Below are 17978 nucleotides of genomic sequence, written 5' to 3'. Positions count from 1 at the left end.
AAAAAAAAAAAAAAAAAAAAAAAAAAAAAAAAAAAAAAAAAAAAAAAAAGATTGTGTACCGGTGAGGAGGAGTGGGAGTGGAGAGGGGGAGGCGTTTGCGAGAACATATGTTGGATTCTTTCCTGGACCGGGCCCGAACCCGCGTCCCCTGCATCGGCAGGTGGGCTCTCAACCACTGCCCCACCAGGGAAGCCTTATATATGTTGGATTCTTTTCATTCTCCTCTTAGTGACAGTGATTGATGGCATCTAGTGAGTCCCTGTTTGTCACTTCCTTGGTACAGCTGCTAGTGGGGGTGGGAGAAATCAGGAAGGGCTGGGCAGAGGACACAGCTAGGGGAGGAAGGGGCTCTTGATATGGTACTAAAATGACGTTTCTCACAGTTAATCTTACCAATGGTGTCTTCTCCTGCTGTACTTGACTACTACTAAGAGCTACTCTTTTTTGATCTTTTAGACTCTAGAAGAACCAGCCTTCATATCTCTGTCTTATTCCCCATTGCCAGAAAAGGGTTAACTTTGAGCACAAGATACCTGTAGTTTAAAGGGAATCAGAGAAGGAGGGAAATTCATCCTGGATGCTGTTTTGACTGATTATGTGTCTTATATTTTGAAATTTGACCTGGCTTTAGCTATGGGATTCTCTTGGTGTTCTAAAATGTTCATTATTTAAATGATCCCCTGGTGGTGCAGTGGTTGAGAGTCCGCCTGCCGATGCAGGGGACAAGGGTTCGTGCCCCGGTCCGGGAAGATCCCACATGCCGCGGAGTGGCTGGGCCCATGAGCCATGGCCGCTGAGCCTGCGCATCTGGAGCCTGTGCTAAAAAAAGATCCCCTATTGAATATTTGGTTAGGAAGTGGGAAAAGGCTGTAAAAAGGCGAGTTGAGGGTAGGGAGGGGTGTGGTAAATTAGCTAAGTTTACAGTGATCTTATTAAGCTTGTTGCTTGCATTTTCCTGCCTACGTTGAGGCAAAAAATGTCTAAAAGTGCAAGAACAGTGATTTTTTTGTGGTTAGGTCATGAGCACAATGCAGCCAAACCCAGGAAGGAGAATCTGCTTCATCAAGTCTTCAGTTGTTTGTTAGGGCAAAATTTGTGTGGAAGCCTCCAGTGAGTGTTGATTTGGCAGGAAACCCCTGCCCAGTTCTTCTGGTTCTTTCTTATTCACTTTTCCTCTGCTCCCAGTTCATGGTCACCTTCCAAAATGGAAGGTGCTTTGCACTGCAAATGACCATGACAGCCTCGTCTCCCCTGTAGCAAGTTCTAAGGAAGCCAGGTAGACAGAGCCCAACTTTTGAGTTCAGGTCTCCGAGGCACTTTGGTCCGCCGGTTTTACTGCAGGGTGTTGTATGCCCCAGCGGCCTCCCTCCAGCGGACTTTGCATCTTACACGTTCAGGTCAGCACAGCCAGGCTGCTTGGGTGCTTAGGAAAGATGCTCTTTGGAGAACATGTGGTATCTGGTGGATCCTTTGGAACATTACACTTTAAACTGATGCTCACCTGCCTAACTCCTTTTTCTTCCTTTTGATCAACATTTGTTTCTTGAACACCCATTGCGTGCTGGGTACTTTTCTACCAGGTGACTCCATAGATGGTATCTGTTTTAGTTCTCATAACATCTCTGTGAGGTAGCTGGTGTTGTACCTAATCTTTGAAAAGGGGAAACTGTGGCCCAGGGAAATGGTTGCACACTAAGGTAATCACGACTAATAATTTGCAGAACCAAGTTTTAAGCCAGATTTTTGAGAACCCAAAGTCCAGTGCACAGCTGCACCCCATAGACACCTCTGAAAGTGACAGCAGCCTCTTCAGCCGTCCCAAAAAAGATGTTCACCTTCATCTTGTATTATAGCACCTCGCTTTGGGAAAACACAGTCTATGAAGATCTGAACTGGCCTGTTTTGGTTTTGGACAAGGCTCCACTGTGAGTTTCCTCTTAAGAAGTGAACCTTCCTAGGCAGGTAGCTTAAGCCCTGTTCACCGAGTTCATCGTAGACAATTTGTCAGAGCAGAGCAGAGTGTGGCAGACACGTGTGCTACGGAGGTGACAGCCTGTATTGGAATCTCAGCCTACTAGCTGTGTAGCTGTGAGCAAGTTGCTTAACTCTCTGAGCCTCTTTCCTTCCCTGATAAACGGGAATCATACCGATCCCGTCAGGTTAGTGTGAGAATACATTCATGTAAGTGCCAGGTGTCAGCTAAGTGCCGAGCAACGTGCTAATCACATGGGAGCTGCCGTCATTTGTGGTTGGCATTATCGGGATCGAGAGAGCTCCATTAGAGTGGAAACCTGGCTTGGGAACATGTATAAATATTTGTAGAGCCCCTACTAAATACCATTTAAACCCCTAACTTGTGTAAGGCAATAATAAAGTGTGTGTGTGTGTTGACAGGGGGTGCTGGGAGCGGAGGATGGCTTGGATTAGCCACGGGGGGATGTTGCAGACTGCCACAAGGAGAGAAGGCATGTTGGACATAGCAAAATGCTGGCTTAGTTGCAGCCCCATGGAAGTGTGCGTGGCAGACAAATAGTGCTGAAGGACAGATGGGAACAGTGACTTGTGTTGGCAGTTGGGCAGAGTGGTCCTGGGATATAGCACTGAGCAGTAAAAGCTCTGATGTCTACTTCTCAAGGTGTTTATTATGTGCCAGGCACTGTTGTTGTGCTTTCTTCCATCAACTCACAACAGCCCTCTGAAGCAGACTATGACTATCCCCAGCGTACAGAATAGGAAACTAAGACACAGACAAGTTAAGTCCGTTCCCCAAGGCACACAGCTGGTAAGTGGCAGAGCTTGGGTTCAATCTCAGGCCTCTGCCTGCAGAGTTTGTGCTTTGAACCATTGCACAATATGCCTCTCAAAAGACAGGCAAGGTCCTTGCTCTTACGGCGTTTACATTCTAAGTAGGTGAGTCTGTCAAACAAATAAATATGATATAATCTGCCAGGCAGTAAGAAATACAATGAAGAGAAATAAAATTGGGTGAGGAGTTTTAGAGGATGATGGGGGTTGATGGTTTAGCTAGTGTATTATTTGCTTGGGCTGCCGTAACAAAATACCACAGACTGAGTAGCTTACACAACAATTTATTTTCTCATGGTTCTGGAGGTCCAAGATCAAGGTGTCTGTGGAAGTGGTTTCTTCTGAGGCTTCTCTCCTTGACTTGCCAATGGCTGCCTTCTTGCTGTCTCCTCACTGGGTTTCCTTCCGTGTGTGCACAGCCCTGGTGTCTCTATTTGTCCTAATCTCCTCTTCTTATACCAGTCATTGGATTAAGTCCTCTACAAATGGCCTCATTTAAACTTAATCACCTCTTAAAGGCCCCTTCTCTGGATACAGTCACATTCTCTTGTACTGTGTGGATTAGGACTTCAGCATATGAATTTGGAGGGGACACAGTTCTGACCACAACGTTCTGCCCCTTTTCCCCCCAAATTTCTGTCCTTCTCAGAGACAAAATGCATTCATCTACATCCCAGAAGCCCCAAAATCTTAACCCATTCTAGCATCAACTCTGAGTCCCAAGTCTCACCAAAGTATCTAAATCAGGTGTGGGTGAAACTTGAGACGTGATTCGTCCTGAGGCAAAAATTCCTCTCTGGCTGTGAAGCTATGCAACCTAGAAGTTTTCTGCTTCCAAATTACGAAGGAGGGACAGCCATACAATAGACAGTCCCATTCTAAAAGCGAGAAATTAGAAAGAAGAAAGGGGGTGATGGATCCCAAGCGAGTCTAAAAAGTAGCGGGGCAAATTCTGATTTTAAGGCTCCAGAATAATCCGCTTGGTGGTCTGTCCTTTGGGCTCACCAGGCTGGTGGCCCTGCCTTCCAGACCCACAGGAACCCAGGAAGAGATAACCTTGCCCTTTAAGGAGGAGCCGTCTGAGCCTGTGGTGGGAGTGGCAGCCCTCTCAAATCTCTGAATCTCCTTAGGGGTCATTCTTCCCTTATCCTGATGGATAACACAGCCAGAAAGCTCTGTTCTCCCATCCCCTAGAATCCCAGAGGTCTGACAGCCTTCCTTCACTGTTGCCCTGTCTTTGTCCCCTTTAGTCTAAATGAGCATAACCCCAAGGAAGAGTTGCTCACCGCAACTAGAGAAAGCCCGCACACAGCAACAGAGACCCAGTGCAGCCGAAGATAAACAAATAAAAATACGTACATAAATTTATTTAAAAAAAAGAGAGAGAGAGAATAGGCTTGTGGTTCCCAAGGCAGAGGGGTGTGGGGGAGGGATGGATTGGGAGTTTGGGATTAGCAGATGTAAACTATTACATACAGAATGAATAAACCACAAGGTCCTACTGTATAGCACAGGATATTCAATATCCTGTGATAAACCATAATGGAAAAGAATATGAAAAAGAATATGCATATGTATAACTGAGTCACTTTGCTGCACAGCAGAAATTAACATTGTAAATCATTTGTGCTTCAATAAAATGTATTTTCAAAAAGCCCCTCAAATTCCAATTTTTAACTCCCACGACTCAAACAGAAGAAGTGGGAACAGGACACTCCAGGCTTCTTCCAGAGTAGGAGTAAAGGCCCCGAGGTTTGGAGATGCAGACGCTTTCACTCTTCAGTGTAAGGTCAGAGCATAGTACATTCGCTGTCAAAGTTGAGTAAACGTCCTAGGGTTCCATTTATTCGCTTGGAACTCCCTCTTTGTCAGTCACCTACCTCACAACTGTAAGTGACCGACAGCCTCGGCTGCGTCTTGCGGGTGCTGTTGTAACTGGGTGCTGGGTGTGGGAAGCTTAGAGTCTGTCTAAATGGGGTCACCTCCTCGAGAGGTAAATATCTGATTGGGGCCTGGAGTTAGGAAGAATTATGAAGAGCATATATTTAAGCAACAGTGTAGTCTGTGAAGTAATTAACAAATTTTTTTCAAAATTTCTTTCAAAATAATTTTCAAAAGTTAATCGGACATATTGCAGATTGGGCTACAAAGTTTGCAGGCATTCTTATATCCATAAATGCCTCAGGCCGTTCCACTTATTTCTATTTTCCTTATCCTATGTTTAAGAAACATAGAGGAAGAAGGGTTAAAATAATGCATTAAATATCATTTTCTAAGAAATAACTCACCAAAGAGATTCTTGGAAAAATTTGTTTAAAGAGAAGGGAGGGACTTCCCTGGTGTCGCAGTGGTTAGGAATCCGCCTGCCAATGCAGGGGACACGGGTTCCATCCCTGGTCCGGGAAGATCCCACATGCCACGGAACAACTAAGCCCATGTGCCACAACTACTGAGCCTGCGCTCTAGAGCCCATGTGCCACAACTACTGAGCCCGCGAGCCACAGCTACTGAGCCCACGTGCCACACCTACTGAAGCCCGCGCACCTAGAGCCCTTACTCCGCAGCAAGAGAAGCCACCGCCATGAGAACCCCGCGCACTACAATGAAGAATAGCCCCTGCTCGCTGCAACTAGAGAAAGCCTGCACGCAGCAGGGAAGACCCAATGCAGCCAAAAATAAATAAATAAATTTATTTGTTAAAAAATAGATAGATAGATAGATAAAAAAGAAGGAAACCATGTGAGTGACATCTGGGCACCAGCTATCTGCTAGGTTCCATACTGGTGCTGTTTCATTTAATCCTCCATAACTCCTGAACTAGTGGCATCCTAACATCGGTGAGAATATGAGACTTACTGCGTAGGAAACTGAGGGACTTTGCCTGATTCATCACGTGGAACCAGGTCTGGAAAGTGCTTGATGCTCAAAAATATTAATTGGATTAATTAATCCGTCAAGGTTACACATCTGGTGAGCGAATAGCCCAGATTCAAACTTGGGGACATGCTAATAGTAATTGTGGTTAATGTTTGCCAGGCTCTTACTATGTGCCGGGCACAGTGCTAAATATATTACACAGATTCTCATTTACTCCTTACAAAAGCCCTCCAAAGGTGGATAGTTTAAGTATCTTTATTTTACAGAGAAATCACTGTATTGTGCTATAACTAGGATCTGAACTCAGAAAGTGTGAGCCCAAATGCCATGATTTTAGTCACCAAATTGTACTGCTTTTATCAGTTACCTGTCATTTCATCATATGAAATATTACCAAGTGATTTGGGAAAAAGGAGTTCCATGGTCAAAAAAAATTGGGAAACATTGCGTCAAAAAGTAAACTTGGGGCTTCCCTGGTGGCGCAGTGGTTGAGAGTCCGCCTGCCGATGCAGGGGACACGGGTTCGTGCCCTGGTCTGGGAAGATCCCACATGCCGCGGAGCGGCTAGGCCCGTGAGCCATGGCCGCTGAGCCTGCGCGTCCGGAGCCTGTGCTCCGCAACGAGAGGGACCACAGCAGTGAGAGGCCCGCGGCCGCGGACCCCGGAAAAAAAAAAAAAAAAAAAAAAAAAAAAGTAAACTTGGTTCCTGACTTCAGGAATTCTCTGAGCTTTCAGGATGCTAATGCAACTTAGCTTCAAGAGAAGACATAGAATGCAACATTTTCTAGGTTCATTTGGCCCCCTTTCCCACCAGGACAGTATTAGCATCTCGCTGAGCCAGTATTCTGTGGAACACAGTTCGTGAAATGCTTGCCAAACTCGACAGAGGGTTGCTGTATCATCTCCTTCCTAAAGAGGAGAATGAGAAAGAGGCCCTCAAAAGCCTCCTCCGTGCCTGTTAGGTCTTGGAGTCATGTATTGCTTCTTTTCATGGTATTGTAAGTCTGTGTTTTAAAGACAATAATTAGCATTATTTTAATACTTCACATCATTTTCTTATAGTGAATCAAATAAATTTTATATGAGAGAAGGATGGGGGCCCATGGATGCCTACCTCAGTTGTGCACTATGTGTTTTTCTACATCCCTGTTCCCCTGAGCTAATTAGGCTGATAGAATTGTGGTGACAGTTTTTTTGTTTTGTTTCAATTGAATATAGTTGAGTTACAGTGTTTTAGGTGTATAGCAAAGTGATCCAGTTTTTTAATATGTGTGTGTGAATAGTTTTTCAGATTCTTTTCCATTATAGGTTACAAGATATTGAATGTGGTTCCCCATGCTATACAGTAGGTCCTTGTTGTTTATTTTATGTATAGTAGCAGGTATCTTTTAATCCCGAATTCCTAATTTATTCCCTCCCCTCCTCGTTGTGACAGTTTTGCCTCAGCCTCCAGTGAATGGAAAGGTTTACCATGAGAACTGAATCTAACCCTGACTTCTGACATTTTACTTCTTATTGGCACAAAAGGTGACCAGTTACACTGTACACATAAAAGTATCTGGTCGTTTTTATCCTTTTGTAAAATATTTCATATGCTGATTTTCAAAATGTTTCAGGAGAGAAATTGACTTGTAGTACTTGAAAGTTCACGGATTAGGGCACTACATTAAAACAGGGTTTGTGCAGAAAAAAACACACTTTCTGTTTCTAGGCCAGCAGCTCTACTTTGGGGACATTTATTTCATACAGTGCTATATGATAGAGACCAAGATTTATAGTTGGAGATTTCCTGAATAACAACTCAGATAGCAAATGCCTCAGTGAAACAACTTTCCTGTGCTCTGCAAAGCAAAAAGTAGCACAATAGAATGGATGGTTTGTCTCCAGATTTCTGTGAGGTGGTGTTTTGGCTTTTGGTTTTTGTTTTGTTTTGTTTGTTTGTTTTCGGTTCTCTTGCAAGACAAAATGACATTAATTATTTTTCTTTTTGGCCTTAACCTAAAATTGGAAAATTTTTACCTTTCTCTCCCCTTCATCCTTCCCCCAGTATCCTCCCCTGCCACACACCCCTCCTTGTCCCAATCTCACTTGGAACGGACCTGGTACTTTTCCACACAGAGCTACTTACGAAAACCATCTCAACTCAAAAAACAAAAAACAAAAAAAAAACAAAGTTGAAGACAGTCTGCTTGAATGATAGAAAGGAAATTCCTTTTACCTCCATTTTGTTGTTGGCTGGTAAGTGATTCAGATTTTCCTTCTGCAGAGAGAAGAGAACGCAAGCAATACTAATACAAAAGAGCCCCATTTCCCGCCCGCCCCCCGAAAGGAAAATGAGGTTCTGCGACAGCCTTGAAGATGCTCATAAGGAATAGCTTCACCTCTGGTTTGGGATGAGATGTTCACATATTGGTGTTGAGGTTCAGTACGAGCAACCAATGGAAGGAACAGGGAAGAAGCAGTAAATGCGAGGGCAGCAGGAGGAGACACAGGCCAATTCTGGTTTTCTGTGGGTTTTCAGGTCAAATTGAAGACAGTCTTTTTAACCAATGGTGCTGAGACAACTGGATGTCCACATTCAAAAGAATGAATTTGAGGGCTTCCCTGGTGGCGCAGTGGTTGAGAGTCCGCCTGCCCATGCAGGGGACACGGGTTCGTGCCCCGGTCCGGGAAGATCCCACATGCCGCGGAGCGGCTGGGCCCGTGAGCCATGGCCGCTGAGCCTGCGCGTCTGGAGCCCGTGCTCCGCAACGGGAGAGGCCACAACAGTGAGAGGCCGCGTACCACAAAAAAAAAAAAGAATGAATTTGGACCCTTACCTCTCACCAGTACAAAAAATTAACTCAAAATGGATAAAAGGTATAATAAATATAAGAGTTAAAACTATGAGGCTCTTAGAAGAAAACATAGTATTTGTGACCTTCAGTTAAGCAGTGGTTTCTTAAATATGATATCAAAGTACAAGCAAAAAAAGAATAGATAAATGGGGGACTTCCCTGGTGGTCCAGTGGTTAAGACTTCACCTTCCAATGCAGGGGGTGTAGGTTCAATCCCTGGTTGGGGGGCTAAGATCCCACATGCCTTGCAGCCAAAAAACCAAAACATAAAACAGAAGCAATATTGTAACAAATTCAATAAAGACTTTAAGACAAAAAGAATAGATAAATGGGACTTCATCAAAATTACAACCTCTTTGTGCTTCAAAAAACACCATCAAGAAAGCAAAAAGACAACCCACAGAATGAAGAAATATTTTCAAATCATGTACCTGATAAGGGATTTGTATACCAAATATATAAAGAACTCTTATAACTCAATTATCTTAAAAACCCAGCTAAAACATGGGCAATGGATTTGAAACGACATTTCTCTGAATAAGATATGCAAATGGGCAATAAGCACATAAAAAGATACTCAATATCATTAGCCATCAGAGAAATGAAAATCAGAACCATAATGAGATGCCACTTTGTATCTACTTAGGATGGCTATAATCAGAAAGACAGCTGAGTGTTGGCAAGGAGCTGGGGAAATTAGAATCCTCACACAGCGCTGATGGGAATGTAAAATGTTGCAGCTGCTTTGGAAAAGTCTGGAAGTTCCAAAAAAGATTAAACATAGAGTTACCTTATGACCCAGCAATTCTACTCCTAGGTATATACACAAGAAAAAGCAGAACATATGTCCTTGCAAAAACTTACACACTAATGTTTACAGCAGCATTATTCATAGTAGCCAAATAGTGGGAAAAACCCAAATGTCCCTAAACTGATAAATAAAATATAATATATATCTATACAGCAGAATATTATTCAGCAATGAAAAGGAATGCAGCACTAAAATATCCTACACAATAGATGAACCTTGAAAACATTATGGTAAGTGAAAGAAGCTAGTCACAGATGGCCATGTATTTTTTGGTTCCATTTATATGAAATGTCCAGAATAAGCAGATCTATAAACAGAGAGTAGATTAGTGGGTTGGAAAATTGGGAGTAAATGGGGAATATTGTAAATGAGTTATAGGGCTTCTTTTCGGAGTGATGAAAACGTTCTAAAATTGTTAAGTGATGGTCTCACAACCCTGTGACTATGCTAAAAGTCACTGCATTATACATCTTAAAAGAGTGTATGGTGTGTGAATTCTCTCTCAATAAAGCTGTTATTAAACGCAACAAAATCATATAATTAGCGTCGTACAGAATTCCATTTATAACTTTAGACTCTTGGACTAAAACTCAGCTCAGAGTTTTAAGTGACCTGTTCCAGGGCATCCAGCTAGTGATTGGAAATCCAGACTTCCTGAACATCAGGCCAGTTGTTTTCTGTATTGTGATTGCGACAGGAAGTTTGACCCCAACAGACCATAAAAATCCCACTTAATGAACTTTATTGGTTTGGCTGGGTTAACACTAGCTTTGTAACAGATAAGCCACTGAGGCTGAGGTTGGCAGTAGAAATTTAATTCTTTTTCAGGTAAGATTCAGTAGCTTAAGGCGAGGATGAGGGGGTACAGGAGGCTTTTTACCACGCAGATAACCCAGGTCCCTGGGTTCCTCAGGGACCCAGGCTGATGGGAGATCTTCCATCTTCTTTCAAGGTTGCCCTGAGCTTTAACATCCTGCTAGCAGACAGGGGGAGGGGAGAGTGGAGGCTTTTGAAACATAGGTCCAAAGGATATTCAGCCCACGTGATGACTGGGTGCTAGCTTAGAAACTTGCATATCATGGTCCCTGCTTCCCTGTGAGGTAGTTAATACCCTGAGAGCAGTGTTAGGGAGCCAGCCTAGCTGGTTATTCTGGAGCAGAGTTTACTGACTGTTCCAGAAGAATGGTCTTGCTATCATCATTCAATTTTTATTGATCATATACTGACTAATAATTGATACGTTTCCAAGCTGTATATTATGAGGAGACTCTTAGAGATCCTGCCTTGTCTTGCCAGAGTTCTCGAGGAGGTGACCCCATTTAGACAGACTCTAAGCTTCCCACACCCAGCACCCAGTTACAACAGCACCCGCAAGACGCAGCCGAGGCTGTCGGTCACTTACAGTTGTGAGGTAGGTGACTGACAAAGAGGGAGCTCCAAGCGAATAAATGGAACCCTAGGACGTTTACTCAACTTTGACAGCGAATGTACTATGCTCTGACCTTACACTGAAGAGTGAAAGCGTCTGCATCTCCAAACCTCGGGGCCTTTACTCCTACTCTGGAAGAAGCCTGGAGTGTCCGGTTACCACTTCTTCTGTTTGAGTCGTGGGAGTTAAAAATTGGAATTTGAGGGGCTTTTTGAAAATACATTTTATTGAAGCACAAATGATTTACAATGTTAATTTCTGCTGTGCAGCAAAGTGATTCAGTTATACATATACATATTTTTCATATTCTTTTCCATTATGGTTTATCACAGGATATTGAATATCCTGTGCTATACAGTAGGACCTTGTGGTTTATTCATTCTGTATGTAATAGTTTACATCTGCTAATCCCAAACTCCCAATCCATCCCTCCCCCACACCCCTCTACCTTGGGAACCACAAGCCTATTCTCTCTGTTTTTTTTTAATAAATTTATGTACGTATTTTTATTTGTTTATTTTTGGCTGCACTGGGTCTCTGTTGCTGTGCGTGGGTTTTCTCTAGTTGCGGTGAACAGGGGCTACTCTTTCTTGCGCTGCGCGGGCTTCTCATTGCAGTGTCTGCTCCTGTTGTGGAGCACGGGCTCTAGGCACGTGGGCTTCAGTAGTTGGGGCACACAGGCTCAGTAGTTGTGGCTCACGGGCTCTAGAGTGCAGGCTCAGTAATTGTGGTGCACAGGCTTAGTTGCTCTGCGGCATCACAAGCCTATTCTCTGTATCTATGGGTCTGTTTCTGTTTTGTAGATAAGTTCATTTGTGTCATAGTTTAGATTCCACATATAAGTGATATCATATGGTATTTGTTTTTCTCTTTCTGACTTACTTCAATTTAGTAAAAATTATAATCTCTAGGTCCACCCTCGTTGTTGCAAATGGCATTATTTCATTATTTTTTATGACCCAGTAATATTCCATTGTATATATGTACCACATACATATTCTTTATCTGCTCATCTGTCGATGGACATTTAGGTTGCTTCCATGTCTTGGTTGTTGTAAATAGTGGTGCTATGAATATAGGGGTACATGTATCTTTTTGAATTAAAGTTTTTTCCGGATATATACCCAGAAGTGGGATTGCTGGATGATATGGCAACTCTATTTTTAGTTTTTTGAGGAACCTCCATACTGTTTTCCATAGCGGCTGCACCAATTTACATTCCCACCCACAGTGTAGGAGGGTTCCTAGAGGAGCTTTTTGATGTCTTTCAATTAGTAGCTCTATGGTCTTGGCTTTTCTGGGCCTCAGATTAGCATCTGCAAGTGGTGATCCTAATAGCACCTTTCCTTATGGGGTGGGCTCGAGGATTAAATGATAATCCCCATCAAGTATTAAATCCAGGTTCTAGAATAAAATAGTGCTAATAAACACTAGTTACCATTGATGGTAATAGCATTTTCTTTTGACTTTCAAGGTAGTGAAACATTGATGCCTAATGTTGCAAAAATGCTACATTTACAAGTCATTGGCAGTGTCCTAAAAGATGTTATGATGTAACTGTGATGCTTGGAAAACGTTTTTCTTAAGCAGTCAGAATCTTTCATTTAATAAACAGTCTGTTGGGTACCCACTATCTGTAAATACATTTCCAGGATAAAGGGATTATGAAAAGCAAGAAGAGATGGCTTTTGCCTTTGAGTACTTCATGATGTCATATGCCTTAGCAATGGCTACATTTTAAATAGGCTATAGTTAACCTAAGTTTTTAGAATAGTTAGTGTTTTCAGCCAACTATACATATATTCTAACACAGACAAAAATTAAGGTGATTATCCTTTGAAAAAGTAAGACCACGTCTAAAATATCACACTTCAGAGTTGTTTTTATTTTAACTTCCTGCCCCTTGGTCCCAAATGTCAATTCATCTCCCCCACTCCTACTACAAATTGTCAATTTACCTGTCTGCCACCCTTCATACGTCTACCCCCGATTATGGGATTATTATAAAGCAGTTATATACTGTTGTGTTAGAAACAATTTTGTACATTTTTTCAAGATAATTATTTGAAAACAGGTTTGTTTTAATGTGAAGTAGCATATAATGCTGTAATTTGTAGTTTATTTAGGTTAGAAACTTGGTCTAGTGCAGTGGCTTTTAACTTGGCCAGATTTTTATCGAAAAGGCAACGTTGTTATTGATTTCTTACATTTTTAAAAATTCATCAAGCCTTCGGTACTCTTACGTTCATTTGAAGCCCTTGTTGGTTATGTGAAAGCAAATTTGTCATCTCATTTTATCAGTTCCTTGTTCTCCCATTTTCCCCAGTCCCCCCAGTCCCCCTAGGATGTTAGACCTGGGAGAGACCTTAACATCCCATCCTTCTCATCTCCTGCCCCTTTAGCAGAGGAGAAAAATGAGCCCCAGAGAGGTTAGGGGGCATGCCTGGGGTCACACAGTGGATGTGGGGCTGAGTCCTCCCTCCACATGGGGCCCCTCTCCCTGGCTGGGAATATTCTCTTTCCTTTGACCCCCTCCTGCATTTTCTAAGCTGTCACCAAGTCTTGTTACCATTTCCTTTGAGATGCCTCTTGTTTTCCTTCCTTCCCATTTCCTCCTGTCTCATCCAGTCCCTCCACTCCTCACAATGGGAAAGGCTGACAGAGCGCTTTATCTTTGGGGCATCCATCATACAAGATTACTTTTCTCTAATTACCACTGTCAGCCTGTCACTCCTCTGCTGCGAAGCTGCCAAGAGCTCCCTGCTTCCTGTGGCAACAAACATCATCACTTCTCTTAACGCCAGTTCCCTCAGAACCTCACTTCACTATGTGTGCTCAGCTTTATTCCTTTCTTCCCATGAACCCCAAAGGCCCAGAGTCTTCTCTGGGTTTGCTCCATGAATCAGCCATGTTTCCTTTATGGCTTTAGTATGTCCTGTTCCCCAGCTCCTAAGCACTTCCCCTGCCTTTCCAAATACTCCCCTTTTCTAGGCCAAATCCAGATCCCACCACCTTCTCATTGTTTTCCCTGTTACTCCAGTGATAATCCAATGATCTCCTTTATTCCCCAACTTTTTCTTCTTATGCACTAACATGTAGCATTGGGCAGCATAGCCTCTCTTACATGGCTCTCTGGTTTTTCCCCACAATTGTGTTGCCGTCTCAATTATGCTTAATGCTCTTTGAAAGCAGGGCTTATGCTTTTCTCATGTACTCCACGTTTTACATTGCCTAAATAAGTGGTCAGTAAATACTCCTTGCTTATTAGGGACTCTCTGAGCTTTTCAAAGATGTTGACCAGAGCTGCAAGCGATTGAGACGTTTTACAGCATTCACTGCTTGGATCACGATCAGTTGTTAATACTGCGGAAGAGCCCTCTCCCAACTGCCAAGTGTTGATGGGATCGGCGCTGTTGTTGTTAATGATCTTCTGCGGGGACTGGCTATATAGGTGTGGAGCTCACACTCATAGTTGGTGATTGGGCGATGGGTTCGTGGCAGGGAGGTGAGAGCTTGCACCCCTGCCTCTTGGGTCTTACAGTAGGGAAGAGTTCTTCAAGAATGGATAGGAAGCGCATTATTCTCTGAGCTCCACAGATTCTGAGCACACCAGTGTGAAATGGGAACTGGCCTGGCTCCCCTCCCACTGTGTGTTTTTGAGCCAGTAGTGACCTTGGTGCTCTCTTTTCTGCAATACTGGCACAGTGTCCTAAGATTTAATCTCATCTTTTTCAGAATCCAGTAAATAGCTTCCCCCAAAAAGGTACGCATGCTGTAATAAGTTCCTGGAAAAAGGAATGTGTCCTATTTAAAGAAGACAGCTTCTGCTTTCTGAATTTCACTGTCCCTTTTCCATGCTTCCTACCTTTCCTGGTAGTCATTTCCAGACTGAGGCAACGGCAAATTTTACTGCACCTGGGACTACACTCTCCCCACAGCATAACCCCTACAAGAATGTCCTCCACTAAGGGCTCATAAACTTGGAACTGTTTTTTTCTGTAATGTCAGCAAGACTCATTCCACCCATACAAATATGGTTTGGCCTTTTTCCTCTTTGGCACAAAAGAGAATTGGCAGAGACTCTGATAAAAGTGAAGTCGACAAGCTCTGGCTTGGAAGTGAGTTCAGTGCCTCTGGGCTTGTCATCCCCCTTGTTCCTGTGTGTTCTGAATTCTTGTCCCACCCAGAAAGTTCTCTCTTCCCATCTGTGACACCTAAAGATGTTTCACATCCCGCTCCCTTTGTTAATGTCTCCATCACAGGTAGTAAGATACTGCATCTCTTCAGTTATAGAAAGTTACTGAACTGGAGTCACCTTAAGGTTTTTTTAATCCCTTTAGGTGGATGGAAGTCTGCTTAGTTGAAGAATTGCCACCAACCACTGAACTGGAAGAAGGGCTCCGGAACGGAGTTTACCTTGCAAAGTTAGCCAAGTTCTTTGCCCCCAAAATGGTATCGGAGAAAAAGATCTATGATGTGGAACAAACACGTTATAAGGTAACTGAGATCTAATTGGTCTGGTCTCCAGCTCAAAGTGAAAGTTCAGTCTTTCCCTTCCTTTCCTTTCTTTTAGTGTTTCTATAAGGATTTTGTGGGAGATGGGTTGTGGGGAAAGGGGATGTCCTTGGTCTTTTAAGCCTGTAAATAATCATTCCTGAGGCAGCAGCAATTTTAAAAGCAAAGCATTTTTCTATTTCTGGTCTGAGGCCGAGAGACCTCTGCTTTGTGGGGCTTCCCAACTCCCACCCCCATTATTCCTTCATGGAGGTCATTTTATTAGTGCCAGTAACTGTAAGAGTGGGGGGCCCTCTACCCCTCCTTTTTTCACCATCAACACAGTTTATTACTTCCCTTGTTCTCATCAAGGAATAAAGTACCCAACTGGGACTTGAACTTGTGGCCCTAAAGAGTTAGGCCCAAGGTGATTTAAAAAAAAATTCTGATACTGAATAGTCAGGAACTCCTTTCCCTTTGGTGTTTAAAACAAATTAAGATCACCCTTTTTATATGCAACTAGTTTTAAGAATTATTTCATGGCTAATTTGGGAAGGCATATGGGTGAGAAAACCAAACCAAAATAAATACCAATCTTGTATTAATAAAAAAAAATTATGATATTTTACAGATACATGTTTAAGTATTTTCAGATAAAGTGATACATCTATCATTTGCTTCAAAATAACTGGGAGGAGTTTGGACAGATGATTCAAGACTGGCCATGAGTTCATAGTTGTTGAGATTAGATGAGGCATGCAAATGAGTTCATTATACTATTCTGTCCAATTTTTATGTTTGAAATTTTCCATTAAAAAGTAAAGGAGGAAAAAGTAAACACCAGCCTGAAAGACCCCTTCATTATATGTGTCTTCAAAAGGGAATTTTAAAATTTGTGCTGTTGGGGCTTCCCTGGTGGTGCAGTGGTTGGGAGTCTGCCTGCCGATGCAGGGGACACGGGTTCATGCCCCGGTCCGGGAAGATCCCACATGCCGCGGAGCGGCTGGGCCCATGAGCCATGGCCGCTGAGCCTGCGCGTCCAGAGCCTGTGCTCCGCAACGGGAGAGGCCACAACAGTGAGAGGCCCGCATACCAAAAAAAAAAAAAAAAAATGTGTGCTGTTCCCTCCTGGAACATGTGATCCATTCTCCACTTTGGGCCAGGGTTTCTAAAGCTTCTTGGAAACTTGATTCTTTATTTTCTTAATATATTGTATTTGGTTTTTTATATCAGTATTTTTTATCTGCAGATTTTCAAGTATCCTTAAAAGTTATTTCTCTTAAAATTTCAAGGGTAACATTAAGTATAGTTGAAAATGGAATGATTTTCCATTTATTGCATGTCACACTACCCTTCAGTTGTTATTGAGACAAAATTTATTTTTTAAATGTGTATATTGAATTCAGAGCAAATGTTTGAGTAATGGTTTATGCTAACAGTAGACAAGATGAATTGACATCTTTTTTGACAACTCTCTTTTCATCATCTAGCCCAAAAGGGAATTGAGCAAAAGTTTCTGCCTTGAATAACGTTATGAATAAAAGTGTTTGCATATCTTAAAATAAGTTTGAGTTTATTAAGTCATGTGTTTATTAACTCTAGATGTTTCTCCCTAGAGTAAGTTTTCGGCCTTTTTTAAGACTTAAGTGAAACAAATGACTTAGCCAGCCAAAACTAAAGTTTGCTTTGCACGGTAAAAAATAATTTGTATCCCCCTTGTCACAAAATAAATGAACACTTATCCACATTTTTGAGCACGATTTTTGTTTTATTTTCATTACTGTAGTGGTAGTTACCAAGATCTAGGCCTATTAGTACTAACAGCCATGTAGTTTTTTTTTTTTTTTTTTTTTTTTTTGCGGTACACGGGCCTCTCACTGCTGTGGCCTCTCCCGTTGCAGAGCACAGGGTCCGGACGTGCAGGCTCAGCGGCCATGGCTCACGGGCCCAGCCGCTCCGCGGCATGTGGGATCTTCCCGGACCGGGGCACGAACCCATGTCCCTTGCATCGGCAGGCGGACCCTCAACCACTGCGCCACCAGGGAAGCCCCAGCCATGAAGATTTGATGATAGAGTTAAAGTGTAGTTGGCTCCAGGCCTCCCTGGAAAGGGATTGTGGATATTTTGATGTGTGGATAGTGAGAATCAGGCCAGAAAGACAGACCTTTAGTGAAGGTGAGACTCAGCAGCGGGTGGGCTGATTCTTCCCTCTCCTGGCACATTATACACCTTGAATATAGGTGTCTCTTCCCAGTTCAGCTGTGGACCCCCTCATGGCAACTTAAACAGGTACTGTTTCCTCCTGGCGTCAGAGATCCTATTATTTGAATCAGTAGCAACTTGTCTTTGGGATGGGGACGGGGAAGTGATTCCAATTTCTTGTTAAAAAATAAAATACCTGTGGCGCCTAAGCAGATGATGACATCCCTGAGCAAAACATCGTGACAGAGGGAAGTATTCTATGTTGCTGTCACCCGTGCCGTCAGGCCTCCACTGGGGTGCACAGAAGAAAGGATGCTAGGAGAGGCATGGAAAGAAGGGAGGTGGTGGATGGAGGGTGGTAGATGCCCGATGTGATGTGGGAGAAACACGGGACAGATGGAAAGTACGCCTCTGTTAATTCACTGGAGAAAAGAGGCTTTTCTAAAAAAAAAAAAAAAAAAAAAAAAGGCTTTTTTTTTTTTCCTTTTTTTAAATCCTTTAAAAGTTCCCTTAAAGGAAATTT

The 17978-nt window shown here is 42.9% G+C and overlaps 1 protein-coding gene across 1 annotated transcript in view; it reads left to right on the top strand.

Moving 5' to 3' along the window:
• Positions 1 to 17978, top strand: part of IQGAP2 (IQ motif containing GTPase activating protein 2) — a 293348-nt gene that overhangs the window by 133373 nt on the left and 141997 nt on the right. Inside the window, 1 exon segment of the mRNA XM_007461600.1 lies at positions 15100 to 15256. Within this exon segment, the coding sequence (XP_007461662.1) occupies positions 15100 to 15256 (157 nt within the window).

The sequence above is a fragment of the Lipotes vexillifer genome, unplaced genomic scaffold, assembly GCF_000442215.2.
Source record: "Lipotes vexillifer unplaced genomic scaffold, Lipotes_vexillifer_v1.1 scaffold779, whole genome shotgun sequence".
In the NCBI taxonomy this organism is placed as follows: domain Eukaryota; kingdom Metazoa; phylum Chordata; class Mammalia; order Artiodactyla; family Lipotidae; genus Lipotes; species Lipotes vexillifer.
The sequence above is the reverse complement of the archived record's forward strand: the minus strand, read 5'-3'. Positions and strand labels throughout refer to the sequence as shown.